This window comes from Leucopleurus acutus (genome assembly GCF_964270905.1).
Source record: "Leucopleurus acutus genome assembly, chromosome: 11".
Classification (NCBI taxonomy): domain Eukaryota; kingdom Metazoa; phylum Chordata; class Mammalia; order Artiodactyla; family Delphinidae; genus Leucopleurus; species Leucopleurus acutus.
Genome location: NC_139152.1, coordinates 41,178,854 through 41,198,117, shown reverse-complemented (window position 1 = coordinate 41,198,117; position 19,264 = coordinate 41,178,854). Strand labels below are relative to the sequence as shown.

Below are 19,264 nucleotides of genomic sequence, written 5' to 3'. Positions count from 1 at the left end.
TTGCTTTAAAGAAGGTAAGAAATTTCAGTTTTGGTCTTTCTCTTTGATTTGAGGGTTGCCCAGGAATATTCCATTTCCACGTAGTTGAGAATATCATTATTTATTTATAATTTTATTGGATGTGATCAGAGCATACAGTCTGTAAAATTCCTGCAATCTGTAAAATTCCTACTTTTAAATTTGTTAAAAAATTGTTTTAAATAGTCAATCAGTGTTTATAAGTGAACTACAGATATTCACAGAAGATCTATTCTATACTTATTATATATACACACACGTGTGTATAAGGTTTGTTGTTTGTATTTTCCATTTCTTCTCAGTCCTTACTTTATTCTTCTAGTGCTGTTCAGTCTGAACAAAGTAAGATAGACTCTCAACATAATTGTATTTTTAACCTGTTCTCCTGTATTCCTAAGAATTTTTGCTTTCGTTTTTTTCATTGCTTTGTTTGTTGCAAATTTATGATAACCACCCTTCATAATTTATGTCTTTTTATATTACCAGATGATCTCTTTATTCCATTTAGTGTTTGTTAACCTTTCTTAATATTACCATTCTTGCTTTACATTCGTTTGCATTTCTGGTATGTCTTACCCATCTATTTTCAACTTCTCTTTATTAGTGAGTATGTTTATTAGAAACTATATATACTTTGGATTTGCTTTTTTAGCCCAGTCTATTAGATTTTGTCTTTTAATGGGAGAATTCAGTCTGTTGATATTTAGTGTAATAACCGATGAACTTAATTATATTTCTTCATCTTAATTTGACAGCAAATAAGTCTATTCTTCTTTATTAAATATAGTTCATGCTCAGTAAATACTAAACAATTGCTTGAGTTTAGGTTTTAACAAGCTTTTTTGAAATGACAGTAGGTGCTCCAAGTGAAAATGAGGTAGGAAAGGACTGAACCTAGGCAGGGAGTAAGACTGGACAGATATATATTGGCATATTACGTATTATCTACTCTATTAGAGTTCTCCAGAGAATCGGAACCAATACATTAGAGAGAGAATAAGAGTGAGGGCAAGAGAGACTGATTTATTTCAGGGAATTGGCTAACACAGTTGTAGGGACTGGGAGGTCTGAAATTTAGAGCAGGCCGGCAGGCTGAAAATGCAGTGAAGAGTTGTTGCAGTCCAAGATCCACAGGCTGGAAACTCAGGTAGGGGTTCTATGTTACGTTCTTAATGCCGAATTCCTTCTTTGTGAACTCTGTCTTTGCTTTTAAGCCCTCAACTGATTGGGTGAGGCCCATCCATATTATGGAGGACAAGGTGCTTTACTCCAAGTTGGCTGATATGTTAATTACACCTAAAAAATACCTTCAAAGCAACATGCAGACTGATGTTTGATGAAACAACTGGGCACCATAGCCTAGCCAAGTTGAAACAAAATTAACCATCACCTCAACACCATAGCAAAAGCTGACCAAATATGAATGGATTATTTCTAAACCAGGTGGTTACAAATATTTGTAACACTCCCTTTGCTATCCTTAAATGCAATTAACATTTAACTTATCTACTGTACACATAATTTTTAAAAATCACCATAATGTTCTAATAGTAATATAAAGGATATGTTTTAAGAATTTATAATAAAATTATTTCCACATATAAATATTGGGCATAGTTATACTAGCACTCAGATGCTTGCACTTCTGTACATTCACCATGAATACAGTGGCTACAAATGCAGACTGATACTATCGTGTTGTGTCAGAGATTCAAATGCCAGGAACAGACTCTGCCATCAATGGCATGGTTTTTTGAAATGGTGAACAAAAGTTCTAAGTAAACTACACTACAATCTCCCCTCCATTTATACAGTAATTGCATGCCTAGAGGATTCAGAGTACACTAAAAACTGTACAAAAAATACTGCATATTTATAGGTAAAAGAGGTTATAGACTCAGCTAATTATAGATTTTTTCACTTGAATATTTATAGAGACATTTGATAGTTGTGCAGGACTTGGGACAGTATGTTGTGTAAGACTATCCCAGACATTGTGGGAATTCTGGCATCCTTGGCCTCCACCTACCAGACGCCATACCAGACGCCAGAGATGCTTCCCAATCATTGTGACAATCAAAACACTTTCACCTCTGTTGTGTGTGTGGGGTGCCACTTCTGCTGAGAACTACTGTAGTAAATAATAGGAAGCTATCAAAAGTATTTTTTCTCCCCTCAACTTTTTGAGAAATCGGAAAAAAAAAAAAAAACAGAAAAACATTAAGAATGCTGTATGCTCTCATATTTCCAATACCCCAAATTAATACCTCTAACATTTTGTCTTACTTCAAATCTTATTTTTAAAAGAAATAAAAAATTAGAGACCTGTGACATTGTGATATAATAAATATATAATTGGTCTTAGTCCCAGGTTCTTGGCACAGAGCTTCTAAGACCCTTGGGAATCTCCAGAGTGATATATCTTTTTATTTGCTAATGAGGTTACTCTTGGTGGGCCCCTAGATAGTTTCAGGTTGGGAGCTGGTTGCCAGAGGAACAAGACAAGGCAGATTAGAAGGCTGGAACTTTCAGCCCCACATTCCCGATCTCCTGGGAGGGGAGAGGTGCTGGGGATTGGGTTAATCATTGAATGGCTGATGATTTAATCATGCTTATATAATGGAACCTCCATTAAAACTCTATAAACAGTGAGGTTCAGAGAGCTTCTGGGTGGAACACATAGAGATGCTGATACAGGGATGGGCCCTATGCATCTCTTCCATTTGGTTGTTCCTGAGTGGTATCCTTTATAATAAACTAGTAATAATAGTTTCTCTTGAGTTCAGTCACGTGAGCCATCACAGCAAACCTGAGGAGGAGGTCGTGGGAACAGATCTGTAGCTGTCAGGCAAAGTTTGGGTGACCTGGGCACCCCACTACTTGTGAATGATTGAGCCCTTAACCTGTGGTGTCTGCGCTAACTCCACGTAGCTTAGTGGCAGAACTGAACTGCAGGACATAGTTGGTGTCTGGAGAGTTGGAGAATTGTTTGGTGTGGGAAAAACATATTTGGTGGTAGAAGTGTTGTGAGTAGAGGAAACAGTTTCCATTTAAGACCCCCCCTCTGCCCTCTTCCACCTCACCTCATCCCCAATGTAACGACTACTATTGTCCTTTCAATCTATTTTTTATACTTTTATAATCACATATGTATCCATAACAACATAGAATATGAATTTCCCCATGGGTTTGTGATGTATCCTCTATCATATTCAATTTCTCACAGATACACTGATCTGTGTCTGAGTTTATTATTCTGTGCCATTGATCTATTTGTCTGCTCCTGCACTAGTACCACAACATTTAGATTACTATTAGCTTTCTACTATGTCTTGATATCTGGTAACCCCAACCCATCTTCTTTGTTTCTTTTCAAAACTGTCTTAGATACCTGTGCTTTTAAAGATTTTTTTAGAGAAAAAGTGGTGTCTTCTATAGATACTTGGCCCAGCATGGGAGCGTGAAGAGTCAGAGAAACCTTTTAGGAAAAAGAGGATAGAAAGGATGTTCCATTTAGAGAGAAAGAAAGAACAGGCATGGAGACAAGAAACAACGTGCAACCACACAGGTCATTTGATTTTACTAGAACACAAAGGGTGAGGTAGGAACATAAGGTGGGTCAAGACTTAAGGACCTCATACACCATACCAAGGAGTCTGGACTGGACCTTATAGGTCAGGGATTCTTAACCTATTGTCTGTGGTTGAGCTTCAGAGGGGATCCAAAGCAGAATGCCATAATCGAATCTGTTCCAAATAGATGTCTCTGACAGCAATGTGGCAAATATGAGGTCAAGATTGGAACTAAGACCCCTAAAAGGCTCCTGCAAAAGTATAAGCAAGAAATGACAAGGGTAGAACTGACTGAATGGATGTTTAAATGGTAGAAATTAATAAGACAGTTACTTGGTTGGGAGTAGGGTACAGAGAATAGTGTAATGAGACTCCCATAATCCTGACTTAAATGATAGTGAAAATAAGGGGAAAAAAACAAGTAGGTCCGGGAGATATGAAGGAATGCTGTTAGTCGTGGACAAGTTAGAGAGGACTATAGGATTTGAGTGGATATAGCAAGCAACTGGATATATCTGAAGCTCCAAAGGTGAACCTGGAAGATACCAATGTGGAGGTCAGCAGCAGGTGTTAATAGCTGACAGGTACCGGAGTATTAATATGAATTGTCTCATTTAATCTCAGACCAATCTTCTAACTTAGAAACTACCACTTAAACAAGTTTATGTACTGCAAAGAAGGAAGAGGGTGAGTTAGATAACTAATGGAGCAAGGTCTGGGGTTGAGAAGGGTAAGGCTGGAGGCAGGGCAGCAGTTCGGATGCTCAGCTGTGGGCACAGGCTGGACAGGGAAGCAGTTTAGATCAAAAAGGGGGTGAAAGATTGGAAGGAAAAAAAGGAATCCAAAGATTTGAAGTATTCAAGTTCTCGAATACAGTGAAAATGAGAATATAAGAAAGCTCCTCAAAAAGGACTGATTTTACACTGTTTGAAAGTGGCACTGGGGAGCTGAGAGCATGGTCACTTTACTGTCTGTACAGGCAAATGAGAAAGCAGAGAAGGCAGTGGAGTCCCTGGTTAACACATCAAGAGAGGATGGGAGTAAATGAGTTGAGGATATAGGAATGCTGAGTTTTTAAATCATGGAAGAGGGCCTTCAGGTGAAAGGTTTAGGAATGGGGGACAAAGGTCAGAGCAGTATGTACATGAGAGAGGACAGGTGTCCAAAGGGGTTGATACTTTGGGCGATCACCAAGAATGATGTGAACAAGCAAGCCTCAAAGCTCAAAATGAAATGGTGGTGGGACTTCCCTGGCGGTCTAGTGGTTAAGACTCTGGGCTTCCACTGCAGGGGGCACGGGTTCAAACTAAGATTCCACATGCCGCGTGGCCAAAAAAAAAAACAATGGCAAGAATATCTCTTCATAGTTGGATTTTACCTTGAATGCATCGTTTTCTTTCAAATCCTCTTCACAACTCTGCAATCAGACCTGCAGGCAGATTCTTGTGCAGTGGCACAGTGGGAAATCAACCCTGATGCTAATACTATACCCACTATGCTTAAGGAGATGGACTGCATTACTGTAGGCTGCCCAAAAGCCCTTCACATTTTAAGAACTATCTGCCTCCATTTTGTGCAATTTTAACAGCTGTTAAACAAGGGCCTCTGCCTCCTTGGCTCAGAAGTGCACATGTGGCCAAGCTGGCCAGAGAACTCCCATTACCTGGACACAGTTTAATTGGTCCAGGAATGGTCACTGACCACAAAAGAGCTTTGGTCTTTACAGAGTCTTCTCAGGAGATTTATACAGATGCTGGGACAGTCTTTTCTCTGAGATCAGGAGAGCTGAGATTACTACTCCTAGAACTGTATATCCCCTACTTCATGGGTGCTAAGAGCTCAAGATATGGAAATCCGGTCTGTGACTAGAAAACTGGTAGTCAAGACCCCACCTCTGTAGTCCATACCCTGTTCAAGTAAACAAAAACACCAAGACACAGACATGGCAAAATATTTAATGTCTGTAGGTGTGCCTCACCCTCCCATTCCTGTTATGATTCAATAGCCTCTCCAAACTGACTGTACCAGAAAAAACATGGGCACTTTTTCCCAGCAGAGTTCGAAAACCATTAAGGCCCTGATCCTCTTGACTCAGAAATGATTGCAGGTGAGGTCTTTCCACAACATGCCTCAGGTCTCTCTGCTCAAGGAAAAAAGCCCCCCAGTTCTACGGGACTCCTGAGGTCTTCTGTTCTTCTGCAGCCTGGCGCTGGGAGCTGCGCCGCTGGAAATAGTGGTAGACTCGGGCACTGCAGAGGTAGCCCCCGTAAACAGTGAGGAGCATCATGGAGGTGGAGAAGGTCTTGTAGCCAATGTCGGCTAGTTGCTTGGCAGTTGGCATGTTGTCCCCTACAAAGACAGACTAGATTTAGACCCAAGGATAAGGCCTCATCTGCCCAGCCCACTTACCTGTTTAAGACCATTCTATAACTTCTCAGTTTGTCTGCACTCTATTCTGAATGGCCCCTAGACATATGCAGTCTTATACTGGAAGATATTGTTTGGGAAGTCTTAAGATTCAAAAGGGCAAATAAAGTCTGCATACGAGATACAGAAACACAGCTGGAACCAGGTGTATCTGAATGACATTACAGCTAACACCTGACCCTCCATGTTTATGGAAAGACATGACTGGTATGGACCACCCAGAAATGTTCTTAATTGGTATATTACTTTAGGCATACATCAGTTTTTCTGGCTAGTAGGGAATTTATTGAAGTAGCCAGAGATTAAACATTAGCAGTGAATTATTCTCTGTAGGAGGGCCGAATGGGAGCCTTCTGGGCAATATCCAATTTGTTTTCCCATAAAACCATCTTATTTATGGTGCTCAGGTTCCCAGGTTAGTCTTCAAGCATCTGTTTAAGCCATAATATACTTGAAATAGTGCCAACAGTATGTTTATGTTAGTTCAGTTAGACATAACCTTCTACAGCATTAATCTTGAATTCCAAACATAAAACCAAGAACCTATCCCAAGGGCTAAAATGAAACTTACTGTGTCCCCAGCAAATTAACTCACATTTGCATGAGATAAATTACTTCCAACTTAACTGTTCCCTGGACATTTCCCTGGACATTCTGAGCCAGGGAACAAGAGAAAGTTTAGAATGGGAATCTCTCATCTTGAACAAAACGTTCCTCAATTTGGGACTATAAATGTATATTCTCAGCCTCCTCTCTGTTGAGGGAATTAAAATTAAAAGACTGAAGTTAGTGAGAATAACTTCTTTCTTAAAAGTCAAGAATATGAAAGGAGAAAAGTTCAGGTTAGCTGGTTGAGGGGGTCAGGGGTAGGGTGTGACATCTAAGTGCTTCTCAGAGTAAGTCCCATGGGCTGAACACTGCCTTTGAGCCAGTCCCTGAGGGTAGATCCCACACTGAACTGAGGCACAGCTTCCTTGAATCATAATTCCAAGTGACTATTGAAAGTGACATTAAATAAGGTCAGAGGAAGAAAACCAAATGGCACAGGGACAAGATGAGAAAGGGTTGTATTCAGGTTATCTGGGGTTTGAAAGGACCCCAAGCTGTGAGACAGTAAGAAAACACCCACGTGCCACGGAGCAACTAAGCCCGTGTGCCACAACTACTGAGCCTGCACTCTAGAGCCCACGTGCCTAGAGCCCGTGCTCCGCAACAAGAAGCCCTCGCACCGCAACGAAGAGTAGCCCCTGCTCACGGCAACTAGAGAAAGCCCGGGTGCAGCAACGAAGAACCCCAACGCAGCCAAAAATAAATAAAATAAATAAATTTATTTAAAAAAAACAAAAAGAACACACATATACACACAGAGCAGGACACTAAGGTAATAAACAAGCTCCCAGCAAAGAGACCTGCAGCCTTCAACCTCCCCCTCACTTATTCTTTCTCCTCCTACCCCCCATTACCCTGGCCAGATGCTAACCAGTTATAGGACCACCTCTTCTCAGGGCTGGAGGAAGAAGGACAGGATAGTACATCTTGCCTAGAAGACTGACAGATCTACTGACAGATGAAATTTTTCTAGAACCTCATTTTCCTCACTTGTCTAATCCAACCTGAGATTTCTCCTATTTTCAAATTAACAAAAACTTTTCACAGATCCTGAGCTAAGGCAGGGCAATGGAAAAACAGAAGACAGATGAAGAAGTTATTCTAGAGGTAGAACAAGGCTTATTAACTGAATGGGATAGGGCAAAGCTGAAAATATCTCCAAGTTAACAACTGAGGAAACTTTATGGAGTGGGATACTGCTAATAGAAGAAAGAAGAAACAGGTGTGTGTCACTATGTGTGTAGGGGGATGGTGGTGTCAATAAGCATCAGTCAAGAAGATCATGAACTGGACATGTTAAAGTTAAGATGCTCAATAAAGGGACTTCCCTGGTGGCGCAGTGATTAAGAATCCGCCTGCCAATGCAGGGGACACGGGTTCCATCCCTGGTCCGGGAAGATCCCACATGTTGCAGAGCAACTAAGCCCGTGCGCCACAACTACTGAGCCTGCGCTCTAGAGCCCGCGAGCCACCACCACTGAGCCCCACGCGCCTAGAGCCCGTGCTCCGCAACAAGAGAAGCCACCGCAATGAGAAGCCCGCATACTGCAACGAAGAGAAGCCCCCGCTCTCTGCAACAAGAGAAAGCCCACGCGAAGCAACGAAGACCGAACGCAGCCCCCCTCCAAAAAAAAACAAGAAAGAAAAGATGCTCAATACAATATTCATGTGATGATGTCTGTCAGGCACATGGATATGCAAATTTGGAACAAATCCTAGGAGAGAGGCTAGGCTACGGATACATATGGAAGTAACAAGTGTCACTGAAACAGACGATAAAACCCAAGAGAAAGAGGCCAAGGGAACGCCAGTTTGAAGAAAGAAAACAATTACGGAAAGAAAACAGGTAGGAAATTCCAGAAACATCTGGGATGCATTTTCATTTAACTACAACAGTGGTTGAAAATCACTGCTGTATCAAGTCACTACCACTGACAGAGGTATGCTGTATCTTTGGGTGTACTGGGCCAGAATAAAAATTGGGAAACACTACTGTAAAGTGCCATGAAAACTGGTCAGATGGGATCACTGGATGGGAACAGGTGACCAGATCACAGGTAAACCTAGGACAGAAGTCAATTTAATGCACTAAATTGGAACAGGCATTAAGTAAAAAGCATGGATTCTTAGCCAGAGCCCCAGCAGGCCCCATGAACCCCGTCCCGCGAGGTTCACGTGTCTGTGCATTTTTTCTAGGACGCAGAAAAACAGATTATTAGAAGGATCATAACTCTCTCTCACCCCAAAGATAAGAACTGATATTCTTGTGATTTGCTGGTTAAGCGAACAGGAGTGATAGGGCAGCAGCCTGAAAAGGTAACAAGGTCAAGTAAATTCTAGTTTTGTTTTGCTTATTGATGAGATATGACTATGTTTTAGAGGAGAAGAAACGTGGCTAAACTGAGGATAAAAGTGAGGTGGATGGGATGGAACAAAATCTAGGATGGCCCAGGAAAAGATGAAATTAGAAGCCCAGGTAGAAGGATTAACCTTGGAAATGAAGAAAACTTTTGAGGTTAGCAGGAGAACATTCTCATCTGAGGGACATCCATTTTCTCAATAAAGCTCAAGGCTGGGTCTTTTATGGGGTTAGACTGAAGGTTTCAGAAAAACAGTTAAAACAAAACAAGAACCATAATGGAAATGACATAGGGGTGCAATCTGCAAAAACCTTTTCAGATTGTGGCTCTTTTCTCTTTTTCTGCCCCCTAAACATGGGAGGACCTCAAGGCTCAGGTCTCTCCTCTGGAAAACTCATTTCCTCAAATGGATCCATCCACCTCAGCTTAGATTTACTCACTTATCTGTCTACCTTTTACTCGTGCTATAAAGGCTGCAGAGAATATGGCTTGTGTCTCAAAGGAGCTTATGGTCTGATGGGGATAAGCTATGCACCCAAAATTCTGTTAGACGAAGTAGAAGACGCCGGTGACCAGAAGAGAAGAGGCGTTTTGAGAGTTCAGAGACAAGGTGGAGGCTCAAGGAAAGTCAGCAGAAAGGTGGGGACGGGGGTGTGGGGGTTGGGCAGCTGTCGTTTTAGAAGGGTGGGCAGGATTTACACCGGTATAGAAGAGGGAGGGGGAGAGCATTCCAGGAATTGAAAGCAGCAAAGGAGCGGATCCAGTTAATCGATAAGCAGGAAGGGTGCCCGGGAAAGCTGCATTTCAGGGCGCAGCGGACTGCAAGACAAGGAAGGGTCAGAGCTACTGGAGTCAGAGCGTGGAGGGCCGAGATGCGCGGTGGCAGTCACGGTGTGACAGGAACCTACAGCCGCAAGGAGCTAGCTGGGCTGGAAGCGGCGCAGATCGCGGCACAGGGTACGCGGCAACCTCAAGGGCGCCGAAGCCCGAAGACTGGGCGTGGGAGGATGCGGAAAGCAAAGGCCGGCCCGAGCGGGCGCGCCTCTGCGGACAGGCGGCCCAGGCTCGGGCCTGGCAGACGCCGTACCTGGATGCTGCCGCTCCCTCCCTTCCGACCGAGGCCTCCTGCCTGCGCGACCTCCTAGCTCAGCCGGAAGCAGCACCCGGGTCCAGAAGAGTGAGGGTACCGCCCAGGGACAACCCTGAACGCTGAGGCGCTATTGGTGCGGAACGCCACCCTTTCTCGCACCCCCACGCTCCGCTAAAGCTCTAGGATTCCGCTTCCGACACGAGGTACTGCCCCTCGCGCCAGACGCAGCATAACCCCGCCCACCGAGACGAGAGCCCGCGCCGGCTGCAGCTCCGACTGGTTGCTGCCTTTGAACATCCGGCTTCCGGGTCAGCCGCCCTTACTACGCATCCTCAGATGAGCCTTCCTCTCGGAGAGGCCCGTTGGTTTCTGGGGGTTGTAGTCATTCTCCGTTGAGAAAGGGTCTTTGGCGACCCAAACTCTGGAACGGGAACTTTTAGGATACTCAGTCACCACAGAAGAGAGCCGGCAATCCCCAGCCTGCGGCGCGGTGACGTCTCCGGTAGCTGGGTAGGTTCTCTCGGAGTCCGCCCTCTGGAGGGGGCTGCGCGGCCCCTACAGCCTGGAGCTGCCCTCTTACCCTGGGCAGGCCTTCAGCCGAGCTCAGGAACCCGACCCGCCCTGCGAGGCTTGGACCGCCGAGGATTGCGGCAGGTTTGGCCATGGCCACGGAGTAGGCGCGAGGGTCGAATCTCCGTAATGTTTCTGTCCCGTATGTGACCTCCCCGCTTGCAGGCGGCTTGATAAAGCCCCAAAGAAGCGCTGGGAAGGGGTTGGGAGGGGGTGCCATTTGGGGGAAGGGGGACTGCGTGGGCACCCCTGCAAGGGGCCGAGAGTGGCTGGAATGATCGACGAAGGATTTCTTTTCCTTTTTTCGTTTTTCCTCCGGCATGAGTGAAAACATGTACATGCATACGCTCTACCACATGCACTTAAGCGCCCTTCCCTAATTTGTTTATGCAAAAACCACGCTTTATTAGGTAGACAAGTAAGCCTGGTTCGAAAGCCTCAGATTCAGTTAATTGTGGCGTGAGCAAAAGTAGGCAAAGGGGGGCTTCCCTGGTGGCGCAGTGGTTGAGAGTCCGCCTGCCGATGCAGGGGACACGGGTTCGTGCCCCGGTCCTGGAGGATCCCACATGCCGCGGAGCGGCTGGGCCCGTGAGCCATGGCCGCTGAGCCTGCGCGTCCGGAGCCTGTGCTCCGCAATGGGAGAGGCCACAACAGTGAGACGCCCGCGTACAGCAAAAAAAAAAAAAAAAAGTAGGCAAAGGTTTTTGACTATCTAAGAGGGTCGCAGCTGCAGCCTAGGGAAGGGAGCTTTCTGCCCCGACTTTGACCTCCTGGGGAAGCAGCTCCTGAGCCCAGCCAGATCTGGGGTGACTGTGCCCCTCACTCTCGCTGCCTGATCCAGGCAGCTCCGCCCTTCACTGGTAAGACTGACTTCTCAGGGGCTAGGGGCTGAGAGGAGCCTGCCTCCCTGGTTTGTCCAGGAGTAAGGGAGGGTTAACATAATGCTGGCCAGAGCCACAGCATGCCAGATGCTGCCACACAGGAAGCTGAGACCCTCTGCTGGATGTGACAGGAGCCCTCGGCCTCTATTTATAGCCAGGGGTCCAAGCTGCTGACCGGTGACATTCTCCGGCTGCCATTCCATCCTGGAGCAAGGCCACTGCAAAGCACACTCCTCTCCCTCCTCCCCTTCCTGTTCTTCCCTCACCCCAGCTGGTACGGAGGCTTGAATTTTTTTCCTCCTCCACGAGTTTCCCAGCTCCTGAGGTGCTGAAGTAGTCAATACCTCATGAGAAGGCCTTCAGGTGACAAAGGAGAGCCAGCCTTGGAATTCACACCACAGAGATGGGGACCTGCTCATCCTCCCTTACCCACTCTCTGGCCCCCTGGCCTGCAGATACAGGAACTGGTTAGCTGCCCTGGCTGCTCTGGGGGTAGCTGAGAACTAGGGACAGGGTTTAGGAGGTAAGGGGTGGATCCAAGATGTCCTGGGGAGATAGCAGCAGGAGGGACCCAGCTGACACCTCCCCCCACTAGAGCTCCTGAGAAGGGAGGCAGGGCAATTACAAAGGTCACAGGGAGTAGAGTGATCTGAGCCTGCTGTGAAGAGGTGTATCTCTGTCAGCAGATTAAGTTCTGCTCCCCAGAGAGGGTGCTGGCAGGGAGGGTGAGAGAGCCTTGGAAAGGTCACACATGGTGGGGTGGAGCTGGCAAAGAACTAGGAACTGGGAAGTCCCAGGAGAGAATGACAAGCCCCATGGCCAGAGATGCCAGCGTGGCAGCAACTCTGGTGCCAGGCAGCCTGGGGGAGGGGGAAGGGGATGACCAGAGATTTCTGAGGAAACCTCAGAAGAAGCTGAGGTTTCTAGGAGAAGCTAGAAGGGGGTTGTATTTTGCGAACAAACAGAGATCCACTGATGCCATGTGGGGCCTGGCAGAGGTCTACATCAGCCCAAAAGCCCAGACCCCTCCCTGCAGCCCTCGCCTCATCCCTCTTGCAGCTGAGGTACTTCTTTAGCCATTAACTGGGCTTGAGGACAGCAGTCCTGGTCTGTGTGAGGCCTCTTTGCCTTGCCTCCCTCCCCTCCCCTCCTCCCCCCACATACTCAAAGCAGGCAGCACTGGGGCTGATTCTACCGCTCCCAGAGGACAGGGAGAAAGCCCCACATATGGAGAGGGACTAGCCAACTCCACTTCTGGTGCGATGAGGTGGCAGGAGGCTGCGGGCTGCTTGTGCTTCAAGATCTCCAGGCAGGTGGCCGGGCCCACAGGCACCTGTCCTCCAGTGAAAAGCTGAGAAGACGCTGCTGTGTGGGGAGTCCCAGAGATCGTGGTGGCCAGGCACCCCAAGCTTCTGCCTGTCTCCGCTGGGGTAAAGAGGCTGCCTGGCCTGGGCCCCAGCCCTGCTCACAGATGTTCTGGATGATTCTGCAGGCAGCGAATGAATTCACCTACTGGCTGGTTCTCGTAGCATACCTTGTACACAGCCATGAACAGAGGGAACCTAGAATGGGGAAGGACAGAACCAGCTGGGTCTCCAGGCAAATCCCCTAACCCTCCACTCCCTACTCTCCCGCCTTGGAGCTCAGGCGGACTCTGGCTCTCAATTTCCCATCGCTGAGAATGTGTATTTCCTAGCCCCGGGGTTTAGGGTCAGGTTTCTGTTGCCCTGCTCCCTATCATATTGAACCCTGGCATGAACTTTTTGTTCCAATTAGGCAAGCCTCAGTAACATCAGCTGTAAAACAGGGTCAATATAACAAAGTAGTGAAGAAGTGATTATGAATTATGTGAAGGTGCTCAATAAATGCCAGTTTCCTTCTTCCCAGCCTGTTGCCCAGGCCGCTCCCTTTACCAGGAGGCTTTACCCTGACCAGCCGCGAGCCGATCTTCTGAGCCTGTTTCGTACTCTCTTGCTCTAGGATTCTTTCCCAGATCAAACGAGTTCTGCTCTGATGAGCCCATCACCCCTGCTGTCTTGTGCTCCCTGAAAAGGAGCACCTTGAAGCAGAGACTTTCCTTTTCCTCACACCTCAGCACCCAGGACAGGATTCACGGAACAAAAGGGTTGGCCTTGGGGGAGCAGCTTAGACTGAGGGTGATGGACAAAGAGGCAGAACAGTCAGAGGAGCTTATTCCTGTCCACCCCCATAGCAGAGGACAAGGAGGAAAGGACAGAGAGCGGCCACGCAGAGGGGTCCAAGCAATGTGGTATAAAGAGCACTAGACTGGAAAGAATTCAAAGACAATGAACGAGCTGGGGGACAGCGGGCATACCAGACCCTGGCCAAGCTCTAGGCTCTGTCTGTAAACATAAGGTAACATTTCCCTCTCTGCCCACTTCACAGACTGAGGAGGGTTCAGGAAGATGATGAATGGGGAGAGCACTTAAGTCGGTGGTTCCCTCCATCAGCGGGGCTGGGGCAGACGCTTACTTGTCCAGCAGGCCCTTGCGCTGGAGGATGCCGTGTAGCTCCCGGGCTGTCTGGGGCCCCTGCAGCTTCTGCCCATTCAGCATCTCTTTCTCCAGCTGCTCAATGGACTGTGAAGAAAACAGGACAGGCAAATGGAAATGGGAGAGGAGGGTTGTCAGTGTGAGACAGAGAGTCTGGGACTCTGGGAGGAGGTGGGTCTTAAGAGGAAAGAAAGGCTGGGAATGTTCCCAACAATCTTAATGTCTGTGTTCAAGAGATGCCTCGAGCCACGTTCCTCTCCCTGAACACCTACAGGGCCCACCCTCCATTCTTCATTCTCCCCAGGGCCTACCTTTCCTGTGCGGGCGAAGGCCTCGGCCACCTTGCGGTTCCGCCCTCCGTAGCAGGTAGTGATGAGATCAGCAACACCGCAGCTCTCCAAGAAGGTGGCAGGGGACACAGGGCCACTGCAGAAGAGCTTGGTGAAGGCGATCATCTCCATGAGCCCCAGTCGGATCACGGCCGCCTTGGTGTTGTCGCCAAAGCCCAGCCCATCACAGAAGCCAGCCCCCACGGCCACTATATTCTTTGAAGAGTGAAGTCACGGGTGAGAAAGGATCCCCTCCCGCAGGCCCCACTTGGGGCCTTCAGCACCTGCCTCATGCCCCTCCCATCAGCCATGACACGCTCACTGAATAAGTGAAGGAAGGTGGGTGGGCTCCTCAACTATTTTCACCTCTTGGTTTTCCCACTTGCTGCACTCCCTTCTTTTAGCCTGGGCTTGTGCTTTCCGGCTCCCCAACCCTGCCCTATACTCCATCCTTGAGGACTTTTCCTGAAAACCAGTCTTCTACCTCGCCCTCCCAACCACGGCTATTTTGTTCTATGCCCCCGATATCCATCCATAGGTTTGTCCAGGATCCAGAGTTCTGGCCATCAATCCGTCTGGGTGTCCTGGACATCTTATCTCCCATTAGCCTGAGTGCTCCCCGAGGGCATCTCCTCTTCCCCCTGGACCAACCTTTGGAGCCAGGGACAGGGATGTCCCACAAGGGGCTATAGGGGAAAGGAAGAAGGAAGCCCAATGTCTGATGGTAAGTAATCGGCAGACCTGAGCGAGCCTGGCCTTGCTTCTGCCCTTCTTCCCATGTGTATGAGACTTGGTGGGGAAGGGGAGTGAGTGCCTGGAGTCCCAGCAACCTTGTACAGCTAAGCCAGGCCCTCTTTCAGGGCCTTCTCCCCACCCCATAGCTGCCTCTGAAGCCCTCTCACCTTTAAGGCCCCACAGAGCTCTACTGTGTCCACCTCTTGCACCACCGTGATGCGGAAATTGGGTGTCTGCATCAGCTCTTTCAGAAGCTGTCCCTGGGCCAGGTCCTTGCAGCCTAAAGTAGGGAGGGGATAAGGCTTTAAGAAGGGACTCTTGACTCTTCTTCCCACAACTGCCCTAAGCAGGACCTACAGCTCTTGCCGTAGGGGTGCCCCAACTCCCCTCACCTTTGATGCTGGGATCTTCTTCCTTCACCTGCCTTATGGGGAGAAGATGGCTAAGTGGGTGGGGAATATAGCCTGGGGAGGCGATGTAACTGGAGTTGCATTATCTATGTGGGTGGTGGGGTCTCACCAATGGTTGTCTCACAGAACTTCTCATCAGCCACCTCGCTGGCAATGTTGGCCCCCATCAGCACGCTCATGGGGATGCCAAGGCGCTCCCCAATCACTTCAGAGATGAGCTTCAGCCCGTTGGGGCCCTCGTCTACCCCCTGGGCACAGGATGGAGCTCAGGCCAGGTGCCTTTTATCCCCAACTGAGGGCTTCCCACCTAGAAATCCTGCCCATTGCAAATTCACTGTTCATCAATGTCCCTCCCCAAAGGTCCTCCCCTATTCCAGTGCAGCCAAAGCTAGCTGTGAGGAGAGCAGATAACATGTGAAAACGAATCCATCTGAAAACTCTCCTTCCACAACCTACTTCTCCAAGGTAATGTATCCCCGCCACATCCCTAAACAGCCCACTCCTGAGTACCCCCAACCAACTTCCATCCCAGCCACTGCTCCAAACCAGCTTCCCTTCTCAACTCCTCAAACAAGCCCACTTCTTGTATCCCCTAGGCATCCCTTGTACACCTCCTAAACTCCCCAAGACATCTGCCTCCAAATTCATCTCTTATCTACTCCCCAACCAACCTCCCCTTCCCAGTGGCCCCCCGCATCTGTTTCTCAAGCTTCCCCAAAGCCACTCCTCTCTTCAGAAAACTCCTGGCCTACTTCTGCTCTTTTCTGTTTGTCGCACTTCACCCACCCTGAGCCCCACAGCAGTTAGCTGCATCCCCATCCACAGGAGGGTGTCCCTGGCACCTTAATAAGAGATATGCCAATGGTGTCTGCCTTCAGGTGGCCCTTGAGCTGATCACAGATCTTGCCGATGAACTGATGGGGTACCACGAAGATCAGGATGTCAGCATCCACTGCAGCCTGGACCACATCTGGGACAGCCACCTGTGGGGGTGACCAGTGTTCATGGGCCTGACGGACTGCTTCTAGCCCCTGTGAAGTCCCATGCAGGAGATCTAGGAGACAGGGTGAGGCTGGTGGGGAAGAAGGAGGGCAGTTTGGGGGTTGAATCTGGAAGGGCTGAACCTGGAGGAACAAGACACTTCTATTCCTTCCGCCTAGCCATCATTCCCTCTAGGTTCCAGCTGTCCTGGGTTCTTGAGGACTCCTGGAAACCTCCTCTCAGCACTCTCCTAGCCCTTGGCTGTGGGATAGTGAGGGAGGCCAAAGGAGGTCTGGGCTTGGCAAGAGGAAGAGGCCAAGTAAGATTTCATCACCCTGCTCCTTAGGGCTCCCAACTGGGAAGGGAGAGCCCCAGTCTTCCTGCTGTCTTTCCTGCTCCCCCTTTCCAGGTGGGGAGTAAGCCACATGGATCTGACCAAAGACCTTAAGTCCAAGGAGCAGTCTCCACATCTACTAATAACCCAGTGAATGAGTAACAGGGTTAGAGCCCGAGGCAGGCACTACCCAGACTCCAAGTCTGGGGGCCAGAGAACCTGTCTTTGGTTGCCACAGAGACCAACTTCCTCATCCTCTCCCCGTCCCTCTCCTGCCTGGAAGCCCACGGGGTGAGGTGGAGATGCAGGGGGATGCATTCAGGTTCTCCCCAGTCCCAGGAAGTGCTCAGGGGAGCAGTTTGGGGGCTGTGCCCAGGGACGCCCTGTGCCTGGAGTAGCCCTCCTGAGATGCTTCTCAAGTACAGGTGGCACGTGAAGTGGCCCCCTCCCAGCAGGAAGCACCCCCTCCACTTCCCTCTCCCTTCTTATGGGGCGTTGGGGCTCACCACATTGGGGGGCAACTTGTGCCCTGGCAGGTATTTGACATTCTCATGCTGTGTGTTGATGACCTCTGTCAGCTTTCTGCCCCCGACGTCTTCCTCAAACACCCACATGGTCACCCGTGGGTCAAAGCGTGCCAGCTGGGCTGCGTTGCCACCCACAATCTTGGCGATGGCTGAGCCCCTGGCAAGAGGGGGAGCACAGAAAGTGGAGGAGCGGGGGCGTGAGAGAGGAACAGTGGCGGGGAGGGGACAGTGCTCCCCCTCAGGATGTCACAGAAGCCACTGGATTATTTACCTGCCACCTTCCTTGTCACCCCCTCCCCGTGACGCTGCGTCTCTCCTGACCTAGCAGTAGAAAGGAGACTCAGTTTCCTTTCCCTCACGCTTTGCTGCTGGAGAAGGGGGCCAGCCTCCTGATCTCCCCCCCCACCCCCTAACCCAGGCAGCCTTTCAGGCAGGGAGCACTCTGGAGGCTCCCTTCCCGTGGCGAACAGGTGCTGCTGCCCGAGACGCAAGGGCCAGGAGCGGTCTGGGCATTGTCTGTCCTGCCGGGGTAGGCAGAGAAGACAGCAACAGGGGTGGGCCAGGAGCTGGAGGCATTTCCTCCCCACCGACTGCCTCCTGCCCACCAAACCTCCCTCCCTAACCTCCTGTATACTTGAGGGAGCCTCCCCTTCCGCCCCCCCCCCCCCATACTCCTTGACAGAGCCGCTTACCAGTTACCAGAGCCTACAATGCACACTTTCTTGCCGGCCATGGTGCCGCTCCGCTGCCTGGGCCACCAGCTGGGTGCCACTCTCCCCAGCTCCTCTGCCGGCTGGGAGCATATAACTCCAACACACGTGGGTGCCGCCAAGCCCCGCCCTCCAGGGGAGGGGAGGCGGGCGCCCAGGGAGACAGAGTCTGGCAGGGCCAGGGAAAGGGAAGAAAAGGGTAGAGACAGGTGGGGAACAGGAATGGGGCCGAGACCAGGCTTGCTTTTCCTCTTAGGTTTGCCCGCTGACGGTGCTGGCACGCTGCTTCCCTCGGCCCCAGCCCAGGTCCTCACCCCCTCCCTCCCCGCAATGGTTTCATTTTAAGGTCTGCCAAGACCGGGCCCAGATAAGGAGCGAGTGCCCGGTCCCCCCCACTCCCGTCCCCTAGCACTGGAATAAACTGTATTCAGTCCCAGCAGCAGATACAGGCATGCCTTCTTTTCCAAGGTAGGAACCGCCCCACTTGTCCCCCCCAGGACCCAGAAAGCTGCTCTATGGGTTCATCCTCTGGCGATGACGGGTCACGTGTTGCCCCACTGCAGGGCTGTGGGTGAGTGAGGTGGGTGGGTGTGGCCCCTTTAAATAAGAGCACATAAGAGGTAAGGACCTGCTCTGGGGGCAACCCAGCCCAAGGATAAGACCCCAAGGGCCCAAGAAACAAAGCACACCAGTGGGCCTCTCCTCACCTGAATGTTTCCCAGGAAGGGGGGCAGGAAAGCCCAAAGTTGGAGGCTCTGATGCCAAGTGGCCCACAGGTGTTTTGCAGACTCTGGGCTTGAGGAGGAGGATAGGAGAGAAAAGAAGGCAGCCCAAGTGTTCACTGTCCTTGAGAGGTACTGAGCTTCCTTCACTTCTTTCTTGGGTTTCCAGGCTAACCCAACACTAGGGGCGCCTTCAGGTTAGTGGCTAGTTTGCAGAAGCCGGAAGGGAAGGGAGGCAGGACCTGGGGCAGTTGTGACCTCTGTAGAGCTTTGTGGTCTCAGATGCTGTAATCAAGAGCAAGTGGGGTGTGTGGTTCTGGGGGGAGGGAGGATGGAAGGGACGCACAGCGCAGTTCAGGGCTCTGCATCGCCCACAGCAACCTGTTTAACTACGAGGGGGAACTCTAGTTTCTAGGCTGATGTGGAGAGTGGGGCAAAGGCCCCCTACACTCCAGCTGTCTGTGCACCTTGGCCTA

General features: G+C 49.5%; 2 protein-coding genes across 2 annotated transcripts; both read right to left on the bottom strand.

The window, feature by feature from the left end:
• Positions 1-5,529: 5,529 nt before the first annotated feature.
• COX14 (cytochrome c oxidase assembly factor COX14) lies at positions 5,530-10,268 on the bottom strand. Its single transcript, XM_082850287.1, has 2 exons — positions 10,074-10,268; positions 5,530-5,939 (listed from the first exon to the last, which is right to left on the bottom strand). Exon 2 carries the CDS (start codon positions 5,929-5,931, stop codon positions 5,758-5,760), a length of 174 nt encoding a protein of 57 aa, XP_082706413.1. The 5' UTR covers positions 5,932-5,939; positions 10,074-10,268; the 3' UTR covers positions 5,530-5,757.
• Positions 10,269-11,028: 760 nt separating this feature from the next.
• On the bottom strand, positions 11,029-18,104 carry GPD1 (glycerol-3-phosphate dehydrogenase 1). The gene is made up of 8 exons (XM_082850808.1): positions 18,049-18,104; positions 17,336-17,513; positions 16,357-16,497; positions 15,624-15,762; positions 15,272-15,384; positions 14,352-14,585; positions 14,021-14,127; positions 11,029-13,089 (listed from the first exon to the last, which is right to left on the bottom strand). The coding sequence occupies exons 1-8, from the start codon at positions 18,087-18,089 to the stop codon at positions 12,993-12,995; spliced, it is 1,050 nt and encodes a 349-aa protein (XP_082706934.1). The 5' UTR covers positions 18,090-18,104; the 3' UTR covers positions 11,029-12,992.
• Between the last annotated feature and the right edge of the window lie 1,160 nt (positions 18,105-19,264).